This window comes from Chlamydotis macqueenii, chromosome 26, assembly GCF_036417535.1.
Source record: "Chlamydotis macqueenii isolate bChlMac1 chromosome 26, bChlMac1.mat, whole genome shotgun sequence".
In the NCBI taxonomy this organism is placed as follows: Eukaryota; Metazoa; Chordata; class Aves; order Otidiformes; family Otididae; genus Chlamydotis; species Chlamydotis macqueenii.
Genome location: NC_141581.1, coordinates 4,808,356 through 4,833,544, shown reverse-complemented (window position 1 = coordinate 4,833,544; position 25,189 = coordinate 4,808,356). Strand labels below are relative to the sequence as shown.

Below are 25,189 nucleotides of genomic sequence, written 5' to 3'. Positions count from 1 at the left end.
AGGCGGGTGCATGCCCGGCCTTCTTAAAAACCCGCGGCAATGGCGTTCCCGTCCCGGGGCCGCGCTCCCCGTCTCCCCGTGCTGCCCGCTGTGGCCCAGCTGCCGTCTCAGCCCCACCAGCCCTCCATGGGGCACCAGTGATGGCCTCCCATCTGGGAAGTGCTCCCCATCACCCCTCCGGGCTGGCCACAGCGTCCCCACCCTCTGGTGAAAGGGATGGGACGGGAGATTCTCATCTCCTCTTGTTTGAGGAGATTTGAGCTCAAGAAACGCTGCTTTCCAGCGAGGTGGAACCCGTGGGCGGTGCAGACAGGTCTGGGCTGCGGTGGGGGCGGCTGTGGGTTGGCTCCCCAAAGCAGAGGCTGCGGGGGCTTGGGGGGGTTTAAAACCCCAGTGAGTTGCAGGGGGGGCTCAGCTCCGATTTGCCCGTCTCCCCTCCCCCTGTGCATGAGAACGTGGAAGGTTTTGCCTTTCAGGGGACAGCAGATTTCTCCCTTCAGTAATTGCTGAGGACAAAAAAGTTGCGTTTCCCAGTGACTCCAGATGGTGCGGCGAGAATAAAAGCATTTTCTGCAATATGGTGGCTTCTGCCTGTCCGAAGGAGAGCTTTGTCGTTGGACCCGTTCCCGTTTGGCTCCGTGCCCCTGAGGATGGACAAGTCATTACCGAGCGCTCTCGCTGTGGGCTCTGGAGAGCTTCCTGCGGCCACGCTCACCGAGGGTGAGAGCGTCTGCTTTCACGAGGCAGTGCTGAAAATGGAGGACGAAGAGCATCCTCCTCCCCGGCTAGGCTTGGCCTGTTGCGTGCTGATGGGCTTCACCTGCCCAGTAAATATTATCGCGTGTTAAATTCGTTGCCTGCTTCTCCTGGGGGGTGCGTGTTCGGTGTTACAAAAACACCGTCGTGAACGCTCAGCCAGCCTGCTTGGAAAAATCTCTCTGCCTGATCGTTGTAATGATTGACTGGTACCAGAGACGCTCAGATGAGCTCACCGGCTTGTCAGAAACCTTTCTGTTGATGTAAAGTCGAACAGAAAACGACATGCCTACCAGGTGGAGCCTTTGTGAGTCCTGCATGGTGGGTAGGTTCTTCCAGCGTTCTCTGGCGAGCTGCGTTCCCGCAGCCGGCTGTAGGAGGGACGTTATCAATCTCCGAACGCTTGTAAATGTTTTAAGCCGCCTCTGATGCGTCCCTGGCGTGGATGGGCTCCTTTATCTGAACCAGTGAAATGCGGCTGCCTCTGGGATGGGATGTCTGTTAGCATGGCGCGGCAGCCGCTCGGAGCAGAACGGGAGGAAAATCATGTTTAATAGAAATAACCCAGCGGCGCGGGCTCAGGCTGTCAGGCAGGAGCTGGAGGGTTGCAAGGATGGGGTTATTCCCAATTTCTGCTTATTTAGCAGCCTCTTAATTTTGCGTCTCATATGGAAGGTGAGAATGGCAGCAAAGCCCTGCCTGGCCCAGCTGCTCGGTGCAGAAGCGTTTCTGGTTTGCCCCGCTCAGGTGCTGCACGCTGGAGCGTGTGGTGGGCACCGCTCAGTGCGTCGGGGTGACTCCTGGAGCCACCCGCTCTGGTTGGGCTCTTGGCAAGGGTGCGGCGGGAGCCAGAGGCCTCCCTGGGCAGACAGGGAGAGCAAGCGCGGTGCGTGGACGCAGCATCCCAACCCCATTGCTGGCCTTGAGCAGAGCGGCGTGAGACTGTCCAGTCTGCCCTGGTGTCTGCTGGTCTGCAGGGCTCCCCCGGCCGCGGCAGTGACCTCCCATCCTCCCGGCTTAGCTCCTACGTTCAGATGAGATCATGGCGGCGAGTGATAGATGGGATTTTTTCTTTCTCTGCTCCTTCCTTAATCTCCCCTGGCTGGTGGGTCCGAGACTCAGGATTCCTGCCAGAGCAAGGAAAGGGATTTGCTCATCTTCTGTCTTGCAAGCTCGAAACCAAATCCTCTTTATGGAGTTTAACCCCCTGTGTGGGCTGGCAGGGCTGGAGCGCCTGGCAAGGAGACGCTGGGGGGAGAGACTGAAGGAAAAGGCAAGGTGAAGGAGAGAGGAAGACCGGGAATGACACCCCGGAGCCCGCGGGCTGCGCTCTGCCGTTGTGCGGCTCTGGATTGCGGCGTGCTGGATCCTCGGTGGGGAAAAACCAGTGCGGAGGTGTCACTGGGCTGTGGGAGCCGCGTCGCCCTGCGTGCTGGTCCTGACGGTGGGGTGAGGCATCCCTGGTGCGCGGAGGGTGGGTGAACGTTCTCCCGAGCAGGCTGCCGCAAAACCCGGGGAAGACGGCACTCACTAATAACTTCGATTAGCTTTACTCGCTGGGCACTAATCAGCAAGGCGCAAGCCGCGGCGGTGAAGCCGGCTCTACGGTGCGCACCAGGAAAGATGAGCCTCTCGATCCTTCTTACCGCGGCTCAGGCTCCCCGGCCTGGCTTGCGGGGGGGTTTGCTCGTAGGGTTGTGCTGCGCGGAGCGCAGAGCAGCTGGGCTCACGCTCCCCTTTCCATCGCTGCTCCTCTCCCTTCCGAATCGCGGCCCGGCCGTACCTTTTCCATGGGGAACCAAAACAGATCCTCGGCTGCGCTGCTGCCGCAATGATTTTCATTTACCCCCAAATAGCAATTAGGCTAAACTTTGAGTGTTTGCTTTGCTGCTTTGATTTCCTCTCGTTTGTTTTTTCCTGATAAGCGGAGCGCACGCGGGCTGCTCCGTCCTTGCGCGGGGACCGCAGCGCTCTCCTGCCGTCTCCCAGCCTGGCTGCCCAGGGATGTGCAGGTGCGAGGAGCCGTGTTGCGCACGGGCTGTGGAAGGAGGTGTGTTTCCAAAGGCTTTTTTGTTTCCGAAGGCCTTTGGCTTGCCTCTGTGCGACCCTGACCTGTCCCAGCCTCTGGGATTTGGTTGCCTCTTCCTGACTGAGGAGGCGAGAGCGGTCTCTCTGCGTCTCTCAGCCGTGGGAGACCCTGCAAATGATAAGCAGGGGGTGAAATTTTCCTCTGTCTCTGCAAATCCACACCAGCTCCGTGTCAGTCGACACGTGGGTTCTCTGGGGTGCGAGGGAGCGGGGCCCTTGCCTGGGTCTGCACTGAAGTTCTCCAGCGTGCTGTGTTTGGAGTAGGTTTTGGTGTTTCGCTTTGCCCCGAGGTGCGTGCATGTGCGGTTTGGGGATTTGGGGGTTATTTCTGTTGTAGCTGATAGTATCGGGGACTGTCTGCCTGAGCGGGGGAAAAAAGTCATGCAAAATCTGGACGAAGCCGAGGGTGTTAGCGCTCCCTGCCCCGGGGTGATGCTGGTGGCGGAGGGGTGCTGCAGCGGGGCGTGAGCACCCGAGGGTGCCGCTGCCCCGCTGCACGGGGCTGTCGAGCTGCCCGCGTGCTCGGCGTGAGAGCTCGGAGGAGCCCAAGCGCTGGTGAAGATGACAAATGGAGGCAATCAATCAGCAGTTGCCTGTCATGAGAAGGTCGTTCTTGCGAGAGGGCTGGTGACATCCTGCACTGGTCCAGTGCCCTGAACTGGAACTGATAAAGTGCTCCCATGTTCCTAACTAACTTTCTTTATTTATTTTTTTTTTCCTTTTGAGTTTTCATCTCTTTCCTATCTTCTGCTTGTGCTGAAGGCTGGTGACAGGTGCTGTGCTTGGACGCAGGCTCATAGCAGCAGCAGGTGAGCAGGCTGTGTCGCTGGGCTGCGGTCCCACCCCGGAGTGATGGACCTGTGCGGGGCAGCATCCGGCCTTCCGCGCTCCTGGCACGGCTGCAGACCCACCAGTTATCCTCAGGGAAGGGTTTCACAAGACTAACGGCAAAAGGAGTCCCGGTGCAGACCTGGCAGAGGCGGCGAGCGGTGTGGAGGGTGGAGAAGGGTGCGAGGTGCAGAGGCGTCCCAGTTGCTGCGTGAAGGCAGCAGCAAGCCAAAGCTGGAGGGATGAGCCTGCGCAGAGGGACTGGGGCCATCTGGATGGGCTCTTCCCAGTACGGATCATCTCCATGCCGTGCTGCAGGTCAGGAAAGCACTGGTTCCTCGTTGCTCAGCGTTTTTCTCGTCTGTTCTTAGTTTGACACTCGCAGATGTGAGTCCAGGAAGTCTCTTCTCCCCGGGAAGGTGGAGCACTGGTCTGAACCTTCATTTGAATTTGATCTGGTGTGGAAAAAGGCAGCTTCTTAGTTTGGACTCCAGACTGAGTAGAGCAGAGCTGTGGCAGTTTTGTTGGTGGTGAGCTGTTGATGGGTTGGGCTTTGTGTGGGAGTTCTTTTCTTTTTTCCTCTGCTTTGTTTGGGTGGTGTTTGATATCTCTGATTTGGAAAAGGTCTGGTGATGATTATGGGTGCGTGGCAGGTCGGAGAAGGGATGGCTGTGATGAGGAGAGGTGTTAGGGCTCCTGCCAGCGCAGGAATTTTGGAGCAAGGACCTGGAACGGCAGCCTACTGCGTTTGCTCTAGGTCAGAAGTGGGCGTGTGTCCCTTTTCTTCAGACTTATTCAGGAATCCCTACCTGCTGAAAACTTTTGGGCCAAAGAAAAAGAACCCGCGCTTCCCCGCCGCCCTTGAGCGTGTTGGAATGACACGGCGTCTCCCGGCTGCCTGGCTCGGGGTGCGGGTGCTTCGGGAGGGGGATGCTGGCGAGTGATTTTCTCTTTGGCGTTATTTTCTCGCAAAAGATGGTGTTTATTGCCTTGCGGAGGCCGGCCGGCGCGCTGCGCTGAGGATGCTGTGAGATGAGGCTGACTGACGATTATTTACCCAGCGCTGTCGGCGTGCACGTGGCGAGCGCGGAGACGAGATGCGGTCTGTGCCCCAAGGAACTCCCAGTCTGTCAGGCAGCTGAGCTGGGGCTAATGATGAATGACTTCCTAAATAAATAAATAACGCTCCAAGGCCTGAAAAAAGCAACACAAAGTATTACTCTGAGCCGCAAGGAGATGCGGTTGTCGACGATCGCTGATGCTGTCAGGCGCTCAGCAGAGGCTGGCGATGGTTTGCTGGTAGATGCTGAAGGATGGCGTGTGTTTGTGCAAGCGAGGGGAAAGGGATGGGGTAGGGGGGAACGTGGTCCTGGATCCGATTCTTCCCTGCCTTTGTGCATCTCAGAGGAGAGCCCAGCTCCTGCCCTGCGTGCACAGAGGCAGAGGAGAAGCCACGTCTTCCGCCCGGCTCTGCGCTGGGCCCAGGAGGGTGCTCCTGGGGTTTCCCATCACTCCAGCGTTGCCTCCCTCTTGCTGGCGATGCTGTGGTGCTGCCACCAGCGCAGGCTCTCTGCTCAGCCTTCGCTGTAGCAGGGAGGGTTTTTGGGGTCCTCCGAAAGCTCACAGCACGGGTGGGCTTGGGCTTAACAGGGGTGCAGCCCGGCCAGGGGAACCATGCTTCCTCCTCCTCCTCCTCATCTCCTCACTGCCGGTGCGATGTCCCCCCTGCCCGTGCTGCGCCACACCTGCTGAACGCTTCCCGGCCGCCGCAGATCCATCACCGCGTGTCAGGGCTGTCACTGCGGGGAGCGTGGCGGAGGGAAATTAATTTCTCCTGACGATTGGAACCCAGCTCGGAGCTCTCCGGTCTCATTTCTCCTGCGGGGACCGTGGCTTAACCCTTCTGTGCCATCGTGCCCCAGGGCGGGGAGCAGCATCTCCTGCTGCACCCCAAAATATCCCTCGTGCCTGCTGCCTGGGGACAGCGCTGGGCACTTCGCACGCGTGGCAGGATCAGAAATGCTGCGGGAAGGAAGAGCAGAGCGTGTGGGTGTGGGGTACGTGTGCAAACACAGCGAGAGGCAGTGTGACGTCATGCTCCCGGCGCTGGCTTTGCGTGCAGCTTCTTCTCGTTCCCCACGTTGTCAGAAGGGATGATGCTGTCGTATTAAAGCACTTGGAGATGGGGGGATGAAAAGCAGCATGTAGGACCGAGACAGCCCTGATCAAAGCTCTTCTTTTCTCCATCTGTGTTTGTTTCCCCGTGGAAGATAATACCCTGCCTCTTTCTTGTAAATATTTTTTTTAAGATCTAAGTAACTCCCTGATAGATAAACAGTCGTGCTTGGCTCTGAGGGCTCTCTGCTGGCTGCTCTAAGTGTGCTTGCCAAGGCACGGCCTGCGTTTTGAGGTGTGCTGGGGCGTTGTGTTTGAGCGCAGAGGAGCAGCGGTGTCTGGCCAGGGCTGACTGGGGAACGCTCCGCCACGTCGTTTTTCGGGCAGCGTCGTGCGTTTTTTGAAATCAGTCCTTTCTGCGCAGCCCTTGGAGCTGGGTCGCTGAAGCCACCAGCTGGTCTGCGGCTGAGCTTTGCTGGTGAAAGGCGATGGCGTTTGTTTCGTTAAGGGGTACTGAGGTGCCGTGAGGAAGGTGGGTCCCGTGGGAGACGGGAGCACGGTCATCAATGTGCCCCGGCCGAGCCTGGGCCTCTCCGCAGCCGCAGGCTCCCGCATCTCCGGGGCATCCTTGCCGAGACGAAGCGACCCAGAAGGCAGAGTCATTTTGGGGGTTTGGTGGCCTTGGAGCAGGATCCAGCAGGCACAGGGAGGTCTGCAGAGCATCGGAGCCTCCCTGTTGCGAGGGAAGGACGCGCACAGCTCTGGCACTGGGTCTCACTGGGACTTTTGGCATTTTGGTTTTGTGCTGGGCAGGTTTGCTGGTTTTCCTCTCCCCTGAGCTAACCCCTGAGCAGCAGCCATGAGGCTGTTGTGTGCAGATCCGGGCGGCAGAGCAGAGCAGCATCTCTCTGCCCTGACCCTGGCGTTCAGGTGCCTGACAGGGAGCGACGATGGCCGTGGTCTCTCCTCCCCTGCTAAGTGGGGCTTAGGTGGTCTGCGTGTCAGTGGGTGAGGAAGGGAAATTGGGGAGGAAACACAGGCTTTGAAGCTCATCTCTTCAGGCTGTTTTTTCCCAGAAAAAAACCCAACAGGATAATACTTGCCAGCAAAGCCACCTGAATGTGGAGACACAGCCACACGGCCTTCCCGGGACAGCGTTGCGTGTGGGCATCTCCTTGCTCCCCAGCACACCCGGGGAAGGTCCCACGGCGGGGTCCCGGGCCGGGTCCCAGCAGGCAGCTGCCCACCTTGCGCAAGCGTCCCCGTCCCAGCCCCGGAGGGGTTGGGTTTGCCGAGGGCAGGGCCTTGGATGGGAGCAGGTTGGAAATGTGGGGCGGCAAATTTAAATTTCATCTCTCCCCCTCCCCAGGGGAGGTGACAAATGAGCTACTGGTTGTGCTAAAAGCTTTTCTTTCTTCCTTTAAAGAGGTTGCTGGGAGGAAATGAAGTGACCCACTGACCTCTGTTAATACGCAGCAAAAACTGAGCCGGTGCTGCTGGAAGGAACGGAGACCTCCGTGCAGCCCTCTGCCTGCAAGGTGTTTGCTTTGATTGAGCTGTCTAATGGGAGTCATCCTCTGCAGCAGCTACTGAAAATGAAGATGTTTAATCATCCCCTAGATCTGTGTGGAACTTTTTGCAGAATTTCTTTAAAATCGCCCTTCTCCTTTTCACACGCGGGTGAAACAGAAGAGAAGCCCAAATGCTTTCTTGTGAAATTTTTTTCGACTCGTTGTATTCTAATGAATCTGAAATGAAGGCGTGATCCCTCCCTCCTGCAATTTTTAAAAATGTTTTGATCACTGGCCCCATAAAGTGATGTATGGCAAAATACCTGCACAGCTCTGACCCATCCCAGCCTCTGTAACGGTGCAGACGCTTGTTTTAGCAGCGTTTTTCACAGGCTCCTTCTTTAAGCAGCGGGGCCCAAAGTAGCTTAAGGGAGTTAGATGTCCAGCACCCTCTGAAACGGGAGTCGCTGGGAGGAAAATCTTCAAAAGCATCTTAGCGGCTTAGGTTAAGTCCCGTTGACTCTCAGTGGAACTGGAGCTCTTAAGAAAAGTAGGCGCTTCTGAGCGTTTCGCCCTCTGCGCCTGGCACCCGTGGGTCCCTGGAGATCCCCAGCTCAGGACTGGCCGGAGGAGCCGCAGTGGGAGGCTGCTTCCTGCAAATGCTTTTCAGTTTTATTATTTTTGATAATACTCTTCACGATCCTGCGCTCGGCGCTTACGAGACGCGCGCATGTGCATACGTAGAGCTGGAGATCAAGCAGTGCACAAGGATGAATGCCTTACGGGAGCTCTCTTACTGTAAGAATTAATCTTATTCCCGAAATGTGACTGTATCTAGCACAAATCTGACCCCGCCGGGGGCCACGGCTTCGCTTAATTGCATTCTTTAGCAAGGATTGAGGTCTGTTAGGTGGTTTGCTTGTGTTGCAGGAGATCCTGTGCCAGAGAGTTTAGTGAGGGTTTGCAGGTCTGCGGGGCGGCGCGGGAAGGCTGACGTTGTGGTTGTGTGCGTGGTGCCAGGAGCCTGGCTGGGCGCTCGGCAGCCGGGCAGGAGGAGCGGTGCTAACCTTCAGAGCGCGTCGCCAAGGTGAGCTGTGCACGCGTGGAGGAGGGGTGATGAAACCCGGGTGAGTTCAGCGCTCATCAAAGCAATTCCCACTTGAATGGGCAAGAGAGCCTCGTTGCTGGGTTTCTAAACGTTGCGTGTTGTGTTGGAGGCAGGAATCGTGTACTGGGCGAGTCTGTTCCCAGTCTCCCCATTGCCAGGGTGCTGCCAAGAAAGCAGAGCAAACCCCTGTCCCCGTCTCTCCTTGCCGGGGAACCAGGTGGGTGCACGTCTTGTTGTCCTGAAAATCCTCCATCCACGAGGAGACAGCCAGTGACGTACCTGCTCTGAGCGATGAGTTGCTGAATTGAAGCTGACGTGTCCTAATATCTCTGCCAGCACTTTCTGTCTGCGTCAAGGGCTCGGGAAGCACATTAGCACCGGAGCGGAAGTGTCACCCTCTGGCATCTCCTTCTCGAATCTTGGAGCTGCTGCTATATCCCCTTTACCAGACCTTCTCCATCGGAGCCCATTATACACATCGGAGCTGTGCTAGATGCGGGAGAGTGGATCTGTCCGGAGGCGGAACATTTCCTTGGCGTGCCTGCGTTCCGCTCCGTCATCGGGGAGATTTGGGGGGCATGCTGTGTGGGCAGCGCAGCCTCTTGGCTGCTCTGGGCTGCGCAGGGTCGCTGTTGCTGCACTTGGAGAGAAGATGAAGCTCAAGGAGATGTTTGGTGGCATTTACTGGGACTGAGGGAAGGGGATGTTGCTCTGATAAACAAGAGTTTCTGAAATGCTGCCTGAGCTAGCCCTTGGTTGAGTTTTTTTTTGGTATAGAGAACTAAAATGGTTGGGAGTATGTTTGGGAACTAGGACCTGCGTGACTGAAGCAGGACGAAGGGAGAGCCAGCCAACACCAGCTCTGTTGTGCTGGCACTGACAGCACATCCCCAGTTTAATTAACAGTTACCGTCGCAGCTATTCATAATGTTCCCGCTCTCTGCTCGCCGCTGACAATGACAAAAGAAACCCCAGCATGTTGTTCTGTGCCCTGAAACCCTGCGAAGCCCCTGTTAGGTCTGACTGCAGCCTCTTGTGTTCGCTGAGTGCGCCTAGAACAAACATCTGAAGAGATTCCCAGTGTAATAATCCAGATTTTTTCTCTTTTTGTGAGAGGTTCAGTATTTATGCTCCATTTTCACAAGGCAGCACTGAAGCACGATGGCTCTAGATTAGCGTGGAGCACACTGCAGCGGCTCTGTCACTCTCAAAGTGCCAGGCCAAAGCTTCTCTCTGAAAAGTTGCTCTTTACGGCCGCGTACATATGGGGACTTCTTGTTTGTCCTGCCTTTTCTTTTAATTCCATACATTTCAGCCTCGCAGAGTTAATGGGACAGAAAAAGATGAAAATGCCCCTTCACACTGCCTGTCCCGATGGTCTCGTACCCTGGTGTGTATCAGAAAGCTCGAGCAACCTCGCTGCCCCCTCAGTCCTCTCCAAGCCTTTGATCACCGTACAGTATCTCCTAGCTGGCTTTTCTCCCGAAGGTGATAAACCCCGGGTTTGATTTTTAATTGGGGTAACCGAGAGCAGGAAGGAATCTGTACAGATCTGAGAGCATCCTTCACACGACTCTGGCCCATTATTCTCCTGCTCAGAGTCTGTCTGGTGGAGCTGACCCTACGAGGAGGTGGTGGCTGCTGTTTTCACTCTCTTCTCAGCCCTTCTGGGGCAAAGCTTGCCGCTGCCGCCGAGGGAAGTGTTCGCCAGTGTTGGCGCGCAGGACCGGGGTAGTTGCTAAGAATACAGCTCCCGTAATGCCGTCCCGGCTTTGCGCAGGGATCAGGGTAAAGCTGTCCGCAGGCGGCTCCCTTCGGAGCCGGGAGCTGTCTCCATGGAAATGTGGCAGCAGGGCAAAGGGAGCGGGCGGGTGCTGAGCTTGCTGTCCCGGCTCGCAGCCCTGGTAACGTGCTGCTGCCGTCCTGCAGCCGCGTTCTGCCGCGTCCGGGGCAGTAGCGGTTAGGAGAAAATCTCTGCCGCGTCCTTCGCAGGTTGTGTTTGCTTGCTGTGCCTTTTGGTCCCTCAGGATCAGCCATGGTCCTCCCCATTCCAGGCTTTTTCCCTTCCAGTTTGTGTCAGCTCAGTAATGCTGTTCCTGCGTGTGCTGCATGTGGGGAAACTGAGGCACTGAGCGGGGTGGGGACTCCCAGACGTGCCAAGTAGCTGCTGTAGTCCCTGTTCTGTTAAGAAGCCTGGGAGACTCACCAGCGTGCGTTTGCCTTGCAAGAGGGGCTCTGGGACACCCGCGCTGATTCCAGGGCTGAGCTGGAGGCTTGCCGTCGTGGGGTGGGTGCTCCTGCCGTCGTGGGGTGGGTGCTGTGCTGCCCAGAGCCTGGGCGGGAAAGAAATCCCTCCCCAGCAGCACGTATCCTCGGCAAACAACAGGGGAGACCAGGGAGACGTCTCCTGCTTCATCTTCCCTTCTGGGTTTTTTTTTCCCTCCTTCCTGTGTTTTTCATGTGTGAGGTTTCAGTTTTTCTTGCCCTGTTCTGCGCTTCTGTGGAAAAATCGCCCTTTGCGAGGGTCCCTGGGCCTGTCGGGTCACATCCCTTCACACCTCGTTGCTCCCGTGCCGCTCGGCCCGCGCTGCCTTTCTCCGTGGTGGGGAGGGGAGAGAACCCGACAGGCGTTCAACTTCAAACACAAGCTCTGCGCAGTTGGCGCCTCCCGATCACCCTTGTCTTGCGCCGTTCCCTCCCTTTGCGTGAGCGCGTGTACGGAAGCTTGCCGTTGCCTGCCGAGGCAGGGAGGCTGGATGGGCTGGCTGCCCGTCCCACCAGTGTGCTTGGTGGTGGAGCCGGCCCGGCCCTTGGTGGCACGGAGGCGAAGGGCTGCCTGGCCTCCCAACAGGGACCACGCGCAGCCGCCGCGTTCCCAGGGCCCTGCCGCCTCTCTGGGCTCTGTTTGGCTTCTCCCTCCCTCCGCGATGTCGGCTGCCCTCCTTCCCCTCTCTCTAAGTGCTCTTCCCATTGCATTTGTGCATCCGCAGGTGCTGACGACGCTGGGGAGACGCTGTGAGTTCTGCTGAGCCGGAGCCTTCCCGGCTGGGGCCGAATGCCGGTGCAGAGGATGAGGATCCTTCCCAGCCCTGGGATGTCTTCGCTGGTCTCCCTCGTGAACCTCCTCTCCGTGCTGCTGATAGGCTGCGTAGCTGAAAGTAAGTGACTCTGCTGTCCCCTGCCTCTTCTTTGCACTCATACTTCACCTCCCCTGGAGAAGGGCAGCAGGAGCAGCCTCCAGTACTTACATCCAGCAAAAACATCCCCCTCTCCTTTTTAGCGTTAAAGAATTGCTCGGTATCTGATGTGTGTCTTCATTTTCCAGCATCGTTAGCTTTCCACCAGTGCCTTCCTGTTGTTCCCAGTCCCGCCTTAGAGGGACGTTCAGGGCAGCTGGGTCGTGCCGCCTGCTTTGAATCTCAGGTTGCTCTAAGACTGCCAAGGAGCTGGAGAGAAGAGGAGGGAACTGCTTCACAGCTCTTGCCAGAGCCTTCCTCCCCTTCTTCTGGCCCCGTCTCCACCCAGCTCGCCCATATTGTCCTCTCCTGCTCTTGCCTTTCAGGCGTCCGTCAGACGCTGGAGACCGTTGTCGCGTTACTCGCTGGGGCTGGCTTCGAAACAGCAGCCGAAGAAAGAGCGTTATGTTTCTTCTTCCCCTGAGCGAACCAGTGCCAGTTTAACACAGTTTTTATCTTTGCTGCCATTCGATTCTTGCTTTAAAAAATGAAAAGGGAAAGAAAAAAAAAAGAAGTTAAAATCTTCAGCGACTTGAATGTAATGTTCCTTCGACACGAAGGCGGATCGCTCGGGATCAGTGGGGAGCAGACTTCCAAGCTGATTGAATTACAACTTTTTTTTCCTCCCCAGCAAAGCTGCTTGAAGCTGGTGAGAGGGCTGCTCTGGTCAGCGTAGTCCTTCACAGCTTTCAACGTAATCGCTTCATTATCAGGGTTTATTAAGGCGGTGCGGTCACCGGGGATTGAATGGATCCTCAGCCTTTTGTTGCTGGGAGATTTTTTGTGAGCAGTGCTTTTGCTCTTTTCTGCAGTGGGCAAGTGTGGGTATATCTGCCCTTGCCTCACTCCTGAGGTTTGTGTGGTTCGTGCTTCTCCTCTTTGCAGGGAGAACCGTTCCCGTGCGGATGGATAGCGTTTCCTTTGGTTCTTTTTCCTTTGATGAGCCTGGAAGGTGAGCTGGACTCCAGGAGGTTCACTGTGAGGCCCCGTTTTTGGCACGTAGCTGTGGGTTGGTCTGTACTGGTGTTCACAACAGCGTACGCAGGCGTCGCTTCGAGCTGCCTGCCTCGAGCAGAGGAACGGTGCTGGCAGCAAGGAACCTGGCATGAGCCTTTTTTCTGAGTATTTCTCCAGGGTCCTGCTTGGATGGCGCGGCCGACGCTCTCGTAGGTTCTTTATGAGCACCCAGGGTGGGTGGTTAGAACTGGCTGCTGTGTTCCACCTGGGCCTTGTCGGTTTGTGAAAGCGGGCGCTGGTGGGAAGTGGGCTGCTGCCTGCGTTGGCTCCTGCAAAAGCAGGAGACTGCAAGGAGCAATCTCCGTTCCTGGCCCTTCATGTCAGGGGAGGAGGGGATGCTCACGGTGAAAAATCCAGTGTCAGGGCTGCAGGGTCCCATTCCTGCCACTGGTTTGCTGTAACGCTCCTGGCCAAATCGCTGGGTCCTCTTCCTTTCAAAGCAGGCAGTGCAGCTTTGCAGGCGTGGAGGGAGAGTTCGTGTGTGTGCAAGTGTCTCCCTGTAAGAGCAAGAGCCTCGATTCGTCTGTTGTGATGTATGAGTGCCCATGAAACCGGGCTCCTTTTTTCTTTTAAGTGTACATCAAGCCCTGTGTGTTCGCTGCTGGGAGTGGGTGCTCTGCAGAATCAGGGCTTCTCAAAATCGTGGCTGCGTAACTTCGGTTCTTCTGTGGTTTTGATTTTCCTGGGAAGAAACGAGCACCTTGTCTGTTCCTGTCTTCTGTGGGGCGAGATTTGCTCGAGATTCCGGGAGAGCTGGGAGATCCCTCACGCTGCCTGACGGCTATGAGGCACTTTGGTGGAGGTGTGCCCTCAGGAGGGGCTGATGCTGCTGAGGCACAGCAGGCACCGGCTGCATGGCCCAAGCCCTGCTGAAATCTGTCACTGCTCAGCAGACACCTTGCTACTAGCAGCCAAGTTTCTCTCTCCTGTAGCTCTGCAGTGTCCTTGGATCCTGAACTGCGAGGTTTTGTGGGTTTTTATTCCCTCTTGGTGCTCACATACAGGAACTTAGCCGGTTGCCTGACATGGGGCTGCTCTTACCTGCTTGATGTGCAGGTGAGGTTGGGCCAGGCGTTGTCTCCTCTCCCAACCTGTGGAGCACATCAGCATCTCCCTGACCTGCTTGCCCTTGGGGATGCTCCCTCTTATGTCCCAGCTGGAATTGCGCTGCGGCTCTTGCTGTCTGCCTGGTGATGGTGGGTCGATAGCTCCTGATTTTGGAGGGGGTGCTGAATTCTGCCTGGAGAGGCCTGGCCTGTGCCAGGCCAGTCATCCGCGCTGGTCCGCACTGCTCCCCACTGAGGCGTGCAAACAGCGAACAGCTTTGTCTGTCACAACTGTGGAGAGCGTGTGAGGAGCTGTCACTCTGCTCTGACAATGTCCTCTCCCATCAGATGGCCCTGGGCTCTGTCACGCTGCCTCTCTCGTAATCCCTTGGCCGGCTTCCATTTGGCTGGCGCTCACCAGCATGCTGACCCGATTTCCTGCCCTAATTCACCAGAGGGGCTGCCAAGGCCTTGCAGCCCCCGGGGCGGGCGATGCCAGGCAGTGCCGGGGTGGTGGCCCCACCGCAGTGGGAAGCCCACGTCGCAGGTAGGAAACCCTGGGACGCTGGCTCTTGGAGGGCACCCTCTTCCCAGCTTCACAGGGGAACGGCTCCCCTTGCCGCAAAGCGTGGGGCTGGGAGCCTGAACTTGCCTCCTCTTCCAGTGCGGCACTGGAGGAGCGGTGGCCTCTGCAATCGAAGGACCATTAAAACACTTCCCTTGTTTCCCAGGCTAATTGATCTCAGTCAGTGATTTAAATCTTTCCATGGCAGGAACATTCTATTTAAAGGAAACTGCTCTTTAAATTAAAAAACCAAAGCGCCACACCGCTTTCTGCCTGCTGTTCTTCCTTGTGAAGCTGAAGAGGAGAATAATTGGAAGGTATAAAGCAGACCTGTTCCTTCACTCTCTCTTCAGTTGCATATGGACACTTTCTTTGTTTCTTCTGTATGGCCAAGGGCAGCCTCAGGACTGGAAATTGCTAACTGCATGATTATTTTCAACGGCCTCTCGTTAAATGGAACATATTATCATTTTGTTAAGGGTTCCGCTGGTTGTACAAGTAGTATTAATTGGCATTACGGCGGTGGGGCAGAGGAGGCCTTCCCCAGGATCTACATCCTGATGTGCTTAGGAGGCAGATCTTGTGCCCCTTGGGGACAGGCAGATGAGAGCTGGATATGGGTCCTGGAGGGGAACAGTTTCCCAAATTGCTGATCTACCTGGGCACAGAACCAAGCCTTGCTGCTTCCTGGACACACGTCCAGCCCAAGTCATGAAATCTCTGCAGTGAGCACCGCAAAACATCTCCTGTTGTGCGTGGACGAGATGGGTCTCGGGATGGTTTCCTGGACAGGATGGTTTCCTGCCTGCGCTGAGCAGAGCGCGGCTGCGTTTGGGGCTCGGGGCGGCGGTCGTGTGCTCCTGCCCTCCTGTGCTGCCCGAAGGAGCGCCGTGCCCGCTTTGAGTGCTCCTCGGTTGCAGATAAAAAGCCACTTACGGTATAGAAACGTGGTAATTTTTATAACTGAAGCCAGCATGCTCGCTGGTTTTGAGTGGATTTTGCCCATTGATTAAACCTTTGCGTTTTCCAGGAGTGCTTTGCTAATTGGCACTTTGCATACACAGAAGGCTGGTGTGTGGCGCTCTCCGCCCCGGCAAAGATTTAACAGCAGATGCAGCAGCGACCATTACTTATTACGCAGGTTTCCTTCCTTTTATAAATCACCTTATAGAGCGCTTACTAGCACACTCTGAAGTATTACCATAAATAATTAAATCTAAATTGCAATTGACAAAATAAAAGAATAAAGCCCTTTTTATGATGCATTATCCTGGCTTTCTTCCCTGTTAATTGCCCTTGCTCCACCGTTAATTTGCAGAACGCAGTAATTCATGTGTGGGGGGGGGGGGCTCTGGTGCATCCGTGAAGGCTGGCAGCAGATGGCAGCAAGGGTGGCACCGCACGTGCGGGGCTCGCGGAGAGGACGGGGAACACGTGCAGTGGGTTGGGAGAGGAGCTGGTGCAGGTCCGTGTTCAGGCTGACAAGGCGGCGCTGCGTTTCGAGAGCGGGTGCCATGAAAGAAGGCGTGTGGAACGCGTGTGCTCCACGCCGCGAGAAGCGGGAGCTGGTGGCTGGCTGCGTAGCTTGGCTGGCCAAGACCCGGATCACAGCGACGTACGGGTGTACCTGACTCCTCCGGTCCCTCCCGCTCTCTGCTCCGTGGAGGATTAGCCTCTGCAGCAGAGCTCACGGCTTCTCGCTCCAGAGGTCCTAGCTTTGATCTCTTGTTGGCCAAGACAGCAGTTGTCAGATAAGATGATAGTAAAAAAAAAAAAAAAGGAGGCTCCGTCTTCAGGCTTGATAGACACGTTAAGATGATATCAATGGGAAGTGAATCTTTCTCCGCCGTAAGAGAAAGCTGCTCCGTTTGTAAGTGTTTGAGACTGAGATGCGGTGGGGCTGAATTGCCCCGCGAGCAGTCGAGTACGTGACAGGTACGTGACAGTACCTGCTGGGGGTGAGGAGCTGGGGGTGCCGCGGGAATGCTTTTTCCCCTTGGTGGGTGCGGGCTGGAGGGGGAGCAGAAATTAAGGTGGGGATGTACAAGAGGATGTGCAGTCGGTTGGTAGGTGGAGAAGTTCCTACTTGGTGTTGCGCAGTGTTCCTTCAGTGAGCAAGAGTGGTGAGTAAGAGGAGGCAGCATCTGAACTGCATCCTCCCAGACAGCGGGGATCACTGCGTCCCTCCCCCGGACCCGCCTGCTGCTCCTGTGCCCCTGCTCCAGTTGCCTTTGTAGGCGAGGAGAGGAGACCCCTTGCTGTCCTTCTTTCTGAATTGTCCTTTCCTTTGCCGCTTTCTCTGTCTGCCCACTGTGATCCAACCTGCGGTTGCTGAGGGTTCTGGACCGGTTGCTGTCCCACTCAAGGACACCAGATTAAGCTTCTCTGTCACCTTGTTTAAGTGCCTGATTAAATTAAACCTTGCCTGGCTCGATCAAGTGATGTATCTCTTCTCTTTTCTTTTTTTTTTTTTCCTTTTTCTTTTCTTTTCTTTTTTTTTTTTAAGATAGATCAGAAAGTTTGTGTCTTCTATAGGACCCGGAGAGGAGGTAAATCATCTTTTGAAAGAGCTTCCTTGGGGGCAGGGGGAGGCTGTCACCTCCCAAGTCTCAGCTGTGCCCCACGCTGTGAATGCTTATTAGACTAATCTGCGCTGATGAGCACCTGGGGACAGGAGCGGCCACGGGTGTTTGGGACCCGCTTATGGGTGTCTTCTGGTAAAGGATCTTTTCCCAACCAGAGGTTCGCTGCTCGGCTTCATTAGATGGCTACATTAGGGGGAAAGAGCATCTGTCTGGTGTGTCAACAAGCAGCTTGTGTGAAAATGTCATCTCCATAGTATTTGTGATAGAGAAAGTGTAAGTCTGCACCATTCCTGGGTGCCCAAAGTAGGGTTTTACTCCATGTCAGGCTTTACTAGGAAGCCAATACGTATTTTTGGTGACTTTCCCCTTTGGGTGTCGTGTTCACCCAGGCAGTCCTTGCGCATGCTGTCAGGAAGGACGGGATCTTTCCGGTGCCTCACCAAGACCCGGGGTCATGTCAGCTTTCCCTCTGCCTGGCAAGGTCTGTGCGCTTGGGTCTTTTCAAGACCAGCTAGATAGGAATCTCCTGCATCGCTAAGGGAATCTGTGAGGTGTCCCCACCCTTTTTGTGGCCTGGCAAGCCCAATATTATTCTTAGAAGGCAAGCGGAGTGTTTTTCAAGGACGCTCGACCAGAGGAATGTCATTCTTCAGTGTGCGTGGGATGGGATCTGGGCTCCAAATGGCCTGTGAGACACAATCACTGAAGAACAGTTTTATTTACTCTGCGCCGCTCTTCCCCTCCAGTCAAGGATGTTCTCTTGCAACATAATTGGTCCCAGTTCCCACCTTAGAAAGCTGTGATGTTCCCTGCGCTGCAGCTGCCTTAAATTTTTGAGGATTGTTAAAGTTCACGGGAGCAGTCACGTTTTACGCCATCTGCTCCGTGTGGTGGAGCTAACCATCGTATGGGCTGCGGGCTGGCTGCTGGATCAGGAGTCGGGAGCATCCTTGCACCTTCTCAACCCTCCTTCCCTTGTTTGGCTTGTTTAGATTGTCGTTTTTTGAGCGAGATTCTCTCTCGCCGTGCTGTTGTCCGGTGTAATTAGTCTCAGTCTTGGTTTGGGGTGCTCATACTGCAAACACTAAACGGTCGCGTTAACGGTTTGGCAGGGGAGTCGCCTGTTGCGGCCAAGGGCACAGCAGATAACAGCGTGACTATGGAGGAGACCACAGCTAAGCTAGACCTGAAGGTTGCCAGGAGAGAGCATTATAAATATATTTTGGACGTCTACTGCGAAGGCTTTGAAAGGGGATCTTGCAATGAATGATTTAAGGAGTTGACACGGAGTATGGATTGACCTCTTTTCACAGTATCGTTGCGTAGAGAATTTTTAACATGTCCCATCTTGCTTGTTGTGGACATGAAACGTTGCTCTTCCGTACGAGGTTGGTGAAAACCAGCGGCGCTGGTTTCATCTGTAATGCACGGAATCATTTCTGTTTCCTTTTGAGGCCGAGGCGAAAAGCAAAGCTTGAAAAAAAAGAAAAAAAAATAAATAGAAGGAGCTGCAACTGGTTTAGTATTCTACAAAGTTTCTCCGAGTCCTCCAAAGCTTTAATTGACTCGGGAGCATAAAATTGAGAAGGGGAGAGAGTGAGAGAGCGTGCGGAGTGGCGCGAGCGATTTGAATAATTTATTGTCCTTTGAAGTTGCCGGAGAAATTTCAGCTGCCTTGGGGAGTAATTTCTCCCTGTTCTGAAAGGGTTTCTCCCTATTTTAAACTCATTCAGAGGATGATAGTTTTGCATTTTCTACATAATTAATGAGCATAACTCCCCCCCACTCTCACACGACCTCTGAAGAGCGGTGGGGTGATGAAACTTGGTGGTTTTTTTAATTAATCAAGTAAAATTAATTTGACTATGTCCTCTTCCTCCCTCACCTCCGTTAGAATCCGTGGATTTATTCATAAATTAGTCTGAGCGTGCCGACATTTACAAATCTTTAGCCTGGACTTTGATTTGTTTGAATGAGTTTCCAGAAGATGCTGTAGGTTCTCCAGCTCAGCTGTTGAAGATCACCTTGCGGGTGCTCCCCTGTGATCGTCCCGGGAGATCCTTCAGCTCTCGTTTTCCTTTGGCTGGCTGTGTGGGCAGGATCTGTTTGCTTTGGAGGGCTTTCTGTGTGTTTTTTTTTTTCTTTATGACTGCTATGGTACTCCCTTTTCCATATAAAATCTGCTAATGGTGGTTAATTCCAGTAGCTGCCACTTGAGGGACTGCCTTCGCCTGGAAGGGGACGGTCCCTTCTGCCCTGCTGCCTGGAGGGGCTGCGTCAGAGCCTTCTGGTAAGGAGCCGTCCCGTGCATCTCTCGGCAGGTGCCACACATGAACGGGGACCTGGCCTGCTAAAAACATCCTCACCTTCCTCAGTCACTGTCTCTGATGGAAGAATTTAAGAGGTCCTTGCTGCTGGTTTTTCATGTTTCCACTTCTCTCCCTCTCACGTGTTGCGCTGGTTTTTCTGGCTCGCGGAATCCCGAGTTATCCCAAAGCTGAGTTTGTTCAGTTCCCACCGCTGTCAGTTCTCAGCACCATTGTTGGATTCTCCCTTTTCTCTTCTTTTGCCTTGACGTGCCCACTACAAATCTGAAAGATGAGTAGTGCGGTTCAGAGCCAGACGACAGTGACTCCTTTGGTAGGAGTCAGAGTTCATCATTGTTAAAGGTTGTGGTGTTCCATTAGTCAGGGCTTTATTAGAGTTTGGCTTCTTATTTTCAAAATCTCCCATCTTGAGCTCCCTTGACATCCCAGTCTCGATGCTGGGCAGCAGTACAAGTCCACAATATCCTGTTAAGACCCAGGGTAAGGTGTTTTAAGCTCATATACCCAGAATCTCCTTTAGTTCCGTGGAAAATGTGGGCTGCAGTCTCTTAGCAGAGGTTGGACAGGAATGATGTAACAGGCTCTTGAAAATAATCACAATTATCTGCTCTAGAAATTGTACCTTGCCCTCTTCCTGTAGACCAGGAGACTTCCTCCCTTGCCTAAAAGAAAGAAACAGGTGACAGCCAGTAAGTGAAAGTAATGCAGCTTTTATTTACAGAAGTAAAAGAGCAGAGTTTTATCAGACAATATTTTATTTATCCGTTGTGCCTTTCATCCCCAAACAAGCCCTACATGCATGTATTGGCTAGGACATCCTGACTGGAATCATTCGTCTCCCCTAGTGCTGCAGCCCCTTCTGAGCTGGCGGTGCAAGGCGGGGACCTAGCTGTGTGTTTACATCTGGCAAAAGTCTCTGTCATCTCACCAAGCCAAGGATCAGAACCGATCTGCCTGATCACATCCTTGGGGCTTCTTGCCCTGCGCTTTTCCTGAAAGACCGTGCGATGTAGAAGCTTGTAGCAGTTTGTTTTCCCCATCGCTGCTGACTGCTGTCACTTTTCGGTGGCTCAGGACCTCTGCTGGGCTATATTAAGATGGCACGGTCCCCCGGGAGTTGGAATCCTTGCTCATTAAGCTTTTTCTTCTTTCAGGCTTGTCCCATGGGAGGTGGTTTTTCATGCTCTGGTATCCTCCATAGACTCTGATTCTTTAGTGACTCAACCAGAGCAACGGAAGTTGAGTAAAGAGCCAGGTCCTTCCTAGCTGTGTCTTTTCTAGGCAGGGGGTGAATCGAGCTTCTCCAGGATGCCAGGATCGATAACGGCTGGAGGAGAAGCTGTCCTAGCCACGTGGCAAGGGGAGGGAGAGCGCCCTGCCTTGAGCTTCATCATGAGCGCAGAGTATCTGGGGTTGCTGTCATGACACTGATGGACAAGGGACCCTCATTAAGTTGCAGGATAGCTCCTTGGGTTTCTTGCTCTTGCTCTGCTCTGGGTTATTATACCTTGTTACAGGACCTGTGGACAAATGTGGAATGAAATGTTGTTACAGCTGATTGAAAGCACTGGGGTACCCCCAGGGTCCTGCCTGCCGCGCTGCTGAGGCTGCCTGTGCTCCTGCGCTCGCTGGCCCTTCAGCGGCTGATCCCAGGGCTGCCGTCTCACACGGCAGCACTGCTTGTCTGCTTCAGCTCTCGCTGGTCACAAGGAGCACTTTCCTTCTGGCATTGCCTTGTAGTGCCGGAAGGTAGATGGAATCCTGGCCAGAGGTCCGTCCGCGTGACCACCTACTTGCTCCAGTTCGGTTTGTACCCAGGAGGGAGGGTGGAACCGCCCTGTGCTGGCTGCAGGGAGGAAGCAGAGAAGTGAGCGGTTGGTACATCTGAAGCGCTCTCCGTCTGAATTGCTAAGAGAAGGGAGATGGGGAAACTGAGGCACGGGGAGAAGGTATTTGTGGAATCAGGTGTCGTGGTTTTGTTAGTGAGGGGGGGCCTAAGGTGGCAGCTTCTGTAGGAAACTGCTAGAAGTCGCTCCCCTTTGTTCAGTGGACTCGGCCGGGCCTAGGACAGACCTGCTGCTGGCCAAGGCCGAGCCGATTGGTAGCAGAATGTCCCGTGATAACGCCTCTGCGATCACGTATTTAAGAATGGGAAAACAGAAAAAAAGAGAGAGGAGAGAAGATGTGAAGAAGCTGAGTGGGGGCAGAGGCGCAGAGGGGGAGGCACAGGCCTCATGGGCCTTGCAGGCCTCACCCTCTGGCCTCTCGCCAGGCAGCCGACTGGGCCCAACTCGGCCCGGCCTGGCTGCAAGAAGTGGAGAGGAGATGAGAAGTGAATAAGATGTAAAAAGGATCCTGAGAGGCGTCTGCCAGCCTGTTGTGAGGAACGGCTGCAGACGCCAAGGTCAGTGAAGAAGGAGGGGGAGCAGTAATGCGGCTCCTGGCCAAGATTCCCCTGCAGCCTGTGGTGACGACCATGGTGGAGCAGGTTGTCCCCCTGCAGCCCATGGAGGTCCACGGAGGGGCAGAGATCCACTTGGAGCCCGTGAAGGACCCCGTACTGGGGGAGGTGGATGCCTGAAGGTGGCTGTGGCCTGTGAAGGGCCCGCTGGGACAGCCGTTCTGGAGAGACTGCACCCGTGGAAGAGATGACCCACGCCGGAGCAGTTCCACAAAGGACTGTGGCGTAGGGGTGGGACCCCACGCTGGAGCAGGGGAGGAATGCGAGGAGTTCTTCCCCCAACCATGAAGCAGCGGCGTGAAACAACATGTGATGAACTGACTGCAACCCCCATTCCCTCTTCCCCCCTGTGCCACTCGGGGGGGGAAGGTAGTAGAGATAATGTTAAGCCCGGGAAGAGGGAGGGGTGGATGGAGGTTATCTTGTTCTCTGTCTCATTATCTTGCTGTTTGTAGTAATAAATGAATAGTTTTCCCCAAGTCGAGTCTGTTTTGCCCATGACGGTAACTTTAAGGATTTCTCCCTGTCCTTATCTCAAACCTCGAGCCGTTTTTCTTATATTTTCTCTCCCTGTTTTCTCGGAAGGTGGGGGGAGTGAGAGAGAGACTGCGTAGTCTGGTCCAATCGGGGTTGAACTACGACATGAGGCCACAGTCTGCATTGAGAAGCAAACCCAGTCATGTACCTTCTAAATTACGTTCCCTCACGTGTGTCCTGTGGAGGACACACACAGCTTCCAGTGTGTGTACCATTGCACTGTACCCTGTACATCTGCATCAGTCAAATGGAAAAATGTTCTCCTGGGCTGTGTGAGGGTGCCAGTCACCAGGGCTGGGCTCTGTGGCAGTGACAAATACCCTTTGCGCTGTGGAGAGAGGCGGATCCTTTCCATACGTACGGATGTACGATGGCAGCCTGGAGAAGTCCTGCCAAAACTGGATGACTTCATGCTCGCTGCTGTTCCCATGCGATAAGGCATGGTCTCATCCCTGAAAACCAGCAGTTTAAACAGACCAGAAGGAAGGATTACGCTTCCCCTCCAGCAGGCAGGATAACGTCGTTTTTCTCACCTTGGGTGTCAGAAGCAGGAACAGATCTTTGGTAGCCTCATCTCAGCCTGCTTCACTGCTGCAGGCTGGTACCTCCTCTTCCAAAGGCTCTGTATCCAAGTGCATCGCCAATAGGAGCCCGAAGGCTGGATGGATGTGCCAGATCCCCAAAATTACAAACCTCATGGCAAGAACGGCTTGGCACGGTGCTGGCTGTGAAGGGTCTGCTGCCGTATCCCGGCTGAGGGGAAAGGTGGGAGCGGGCAGCACAGGCGGGCGTCGGGAAGGAGCGTATGTTGGGGTGTTGGACAGCTGGTGTAGGGAAGGTGTACAAAGTGAGTTCTTGACCTTTCTCACCCATCTGCTTGTGTTAAATTCCATGCTGACTCACATCCTTCACTACTGTCCTTCTTTGTCTGTAAGAAAGGAGAGAGGGTAATCTTTCGGGTGACATTCCCTCCTGTCCAGCCGGGGAAAAAACTGCGTTCACGGGTGTGCGGCCGAGCTTTCCGGAGTCAGGTAAGGGCTCTGGCGGATCAGCAGCAGCGGAACAGCAAGGTGGAAGTGTTTCACTTCTGAACAAGTGTCCTCGATCTCTTTTCACCCTCCTTTCCCCAGCCTTGCCAGTCCCATCTCCCTGAAGGGCGCCGAGAGCTACTGACAGTAAGAGGAAGTCTCTGGCTGAAGCCTGTAATTATCCTGTCTGCCTTCCCAGAAAAGGCCAGTTGGGGAGCGAGCACGCTTCTGTTTCACAGGCCAGCCCTGCGTTCTGCTGCCTTCCCAATTACTGCTTAATGGACTTTTTATGATGATAAGACGACTGCGTTGGGGAGAAGTTATTGACGGGGAAATGGAGTATAATTCACTCCCTGTTTGTTTGTTCTGTCAGAAAACCCTCATTTTAATTTTATTTGTGAGACACTAAGAAACAGCTCTCAGAGAAAAAGTGCAAGATCTGTCAGTAAAACCCTGGATTTCAAGGGGAGTGGAGTCTCTGCAGGACCTCTCCAAGGGGTGTTTTCCATCTTGTTGAGTGTCTCCAGAGAGACCCTCCCCACAGCCTGCGTCACTCCTCCCAGACTGCAGCTCTCTCTCCTCTCATGAAGAAAAATGTAAATTATGGAGCCATCTTTCTTGCCTCTGCCCCTCTTGCAAGCTCCCCCGCTCCCTAATGCTGCCGCTTTGAGATGCGTACCCGTTCCAAACATCGCATTCTTGCTCCCCACTCTCCATCTGTCTCAAATTTGGCTGCTCTCTCCTGTTTTCTTCTGCTCTGTCGTTTGCCTCCTCTATCTAATCTTCACTTCCTTGCTCTGGCTCTGAACACCTCCCTCCTCTCCATCTTGCTCCAGTTCTCTTGCATTTTTCCCCGTTGATCTCTTCTCTCCTTATCTGCGATGATTTTCCCATCATTTCTACCCTCTGCTCCCCTCTCCAGCTCCCCAGTTCGTGGCTGTTCCTCTGCTCTGGCCGTGCCTCCCAGGCTGTCCCCAGCTCCTCAGCGCTCCCGTCCTGGTCCCTCAAATGCAGGGCGTGCACGTGCAAGCAGACCACAGCAGCACATGGGTGTGAAACACCTTTCCTAAACCAGCAAACGGACACTGGGTGGATGGCTGGACGCGGATCTCGCCTTCCTGGAGAGGATTTTAGGCAAGGAGATGAAAGCTCTGCCACCCAGGGCTGTGGCTGGAGGAGAACCTTGTGCTCCTTCTCCGATTGTCATCCTGTCAGCAGTTGTGGGAAACAGAGATGGAGTTTCACTAGATCAGCAGAAAGTTTCTGAGGGGAAACCAAAGGGAAGAGGAGAAGGGGCGGTTAACCCTTTGCGTGCCAGCGAGAACGCCTCGGGTTCCTCGCCGGTTGCTCTTGAAGTTGGCGAGGGGTGAGAAATAATGGAGACGTGTGCCCGTTGAAGCCAACGTGACCTGGTTGTTGGGAGACTGCAAAGCTTTTGTCTGGGTTTTGTTGTTCCTCATCTTCTCCTACAGAGAAGGACATGTGGAAGAAGGTCTCTGGATTGTGCCTCCAGTGATTTTTGGTGATTATTTTCTTCTCTTTGTGTAGGTTATTTAGAGGCAGTGGTTGTTTGCAGTACCACCCAGGGTGCTGAGCGCCGAGCAGAGCTGCTCTCAGACTGTCCTGCGCTCCAAATTGCTTGTAGCGTCTAGACCGAGGCAGGCAGGTGTGAGAAATGAGGATTGTCACCTCCGCGCCGCATGCGGCAGACGGAGGTGCAGGGAAAGGTGAGCTCCCAAGGTCAGCCGAATTTGCGTCAGAGCCAGAGATCTGAATCCCGATTATGGGAATCATCTGGAGCCTGGAAGAGGAGATTGGGGTGTGCTAACGCTAACAGCAAAATAACATTGACCATGAATGGCTTAATGGTCTCATCTCTTACCTTCGTCCTTGAAAGGCTGAAGTGCATGTACATGTTTGTATATATATGCCAAAAAAAGGGTGAATTTTGGTCTGTTTCAGTATTTTTGAGCTGGGACAC

The 25,189-nt window shown here is 54.6% G+C and overlaps 1 protein-coding gene across 11 annotated transcripts in view; it reads left to right on the top strand.

The window, feature by feature from the left end:
• Positions 1–25,189, top strand: part of PTPRS (protein tyrosine phosphatase receptor type S) — a 157,507-nt gene that overhangs the window by 48,550 nt on the left and 83,768 nt on the right. For all 11 annotated transcript variants that reach the window (XM_086767701.1, XM_086767711.1, XM_086767710.1 and 8 more), the window contains exon 2: positions 11,397–11,564. In XM_086767701.1, the coding sequence (XP_086623827.1) occupies positions 11,462–11,564 (103 nt within the window). In that variant the 5' untranslated portion in view covers positions 11,397–11,461. The remainder of the gene's footprint in view (positions 1–11,396; positions 11,565–25,189) is intronic.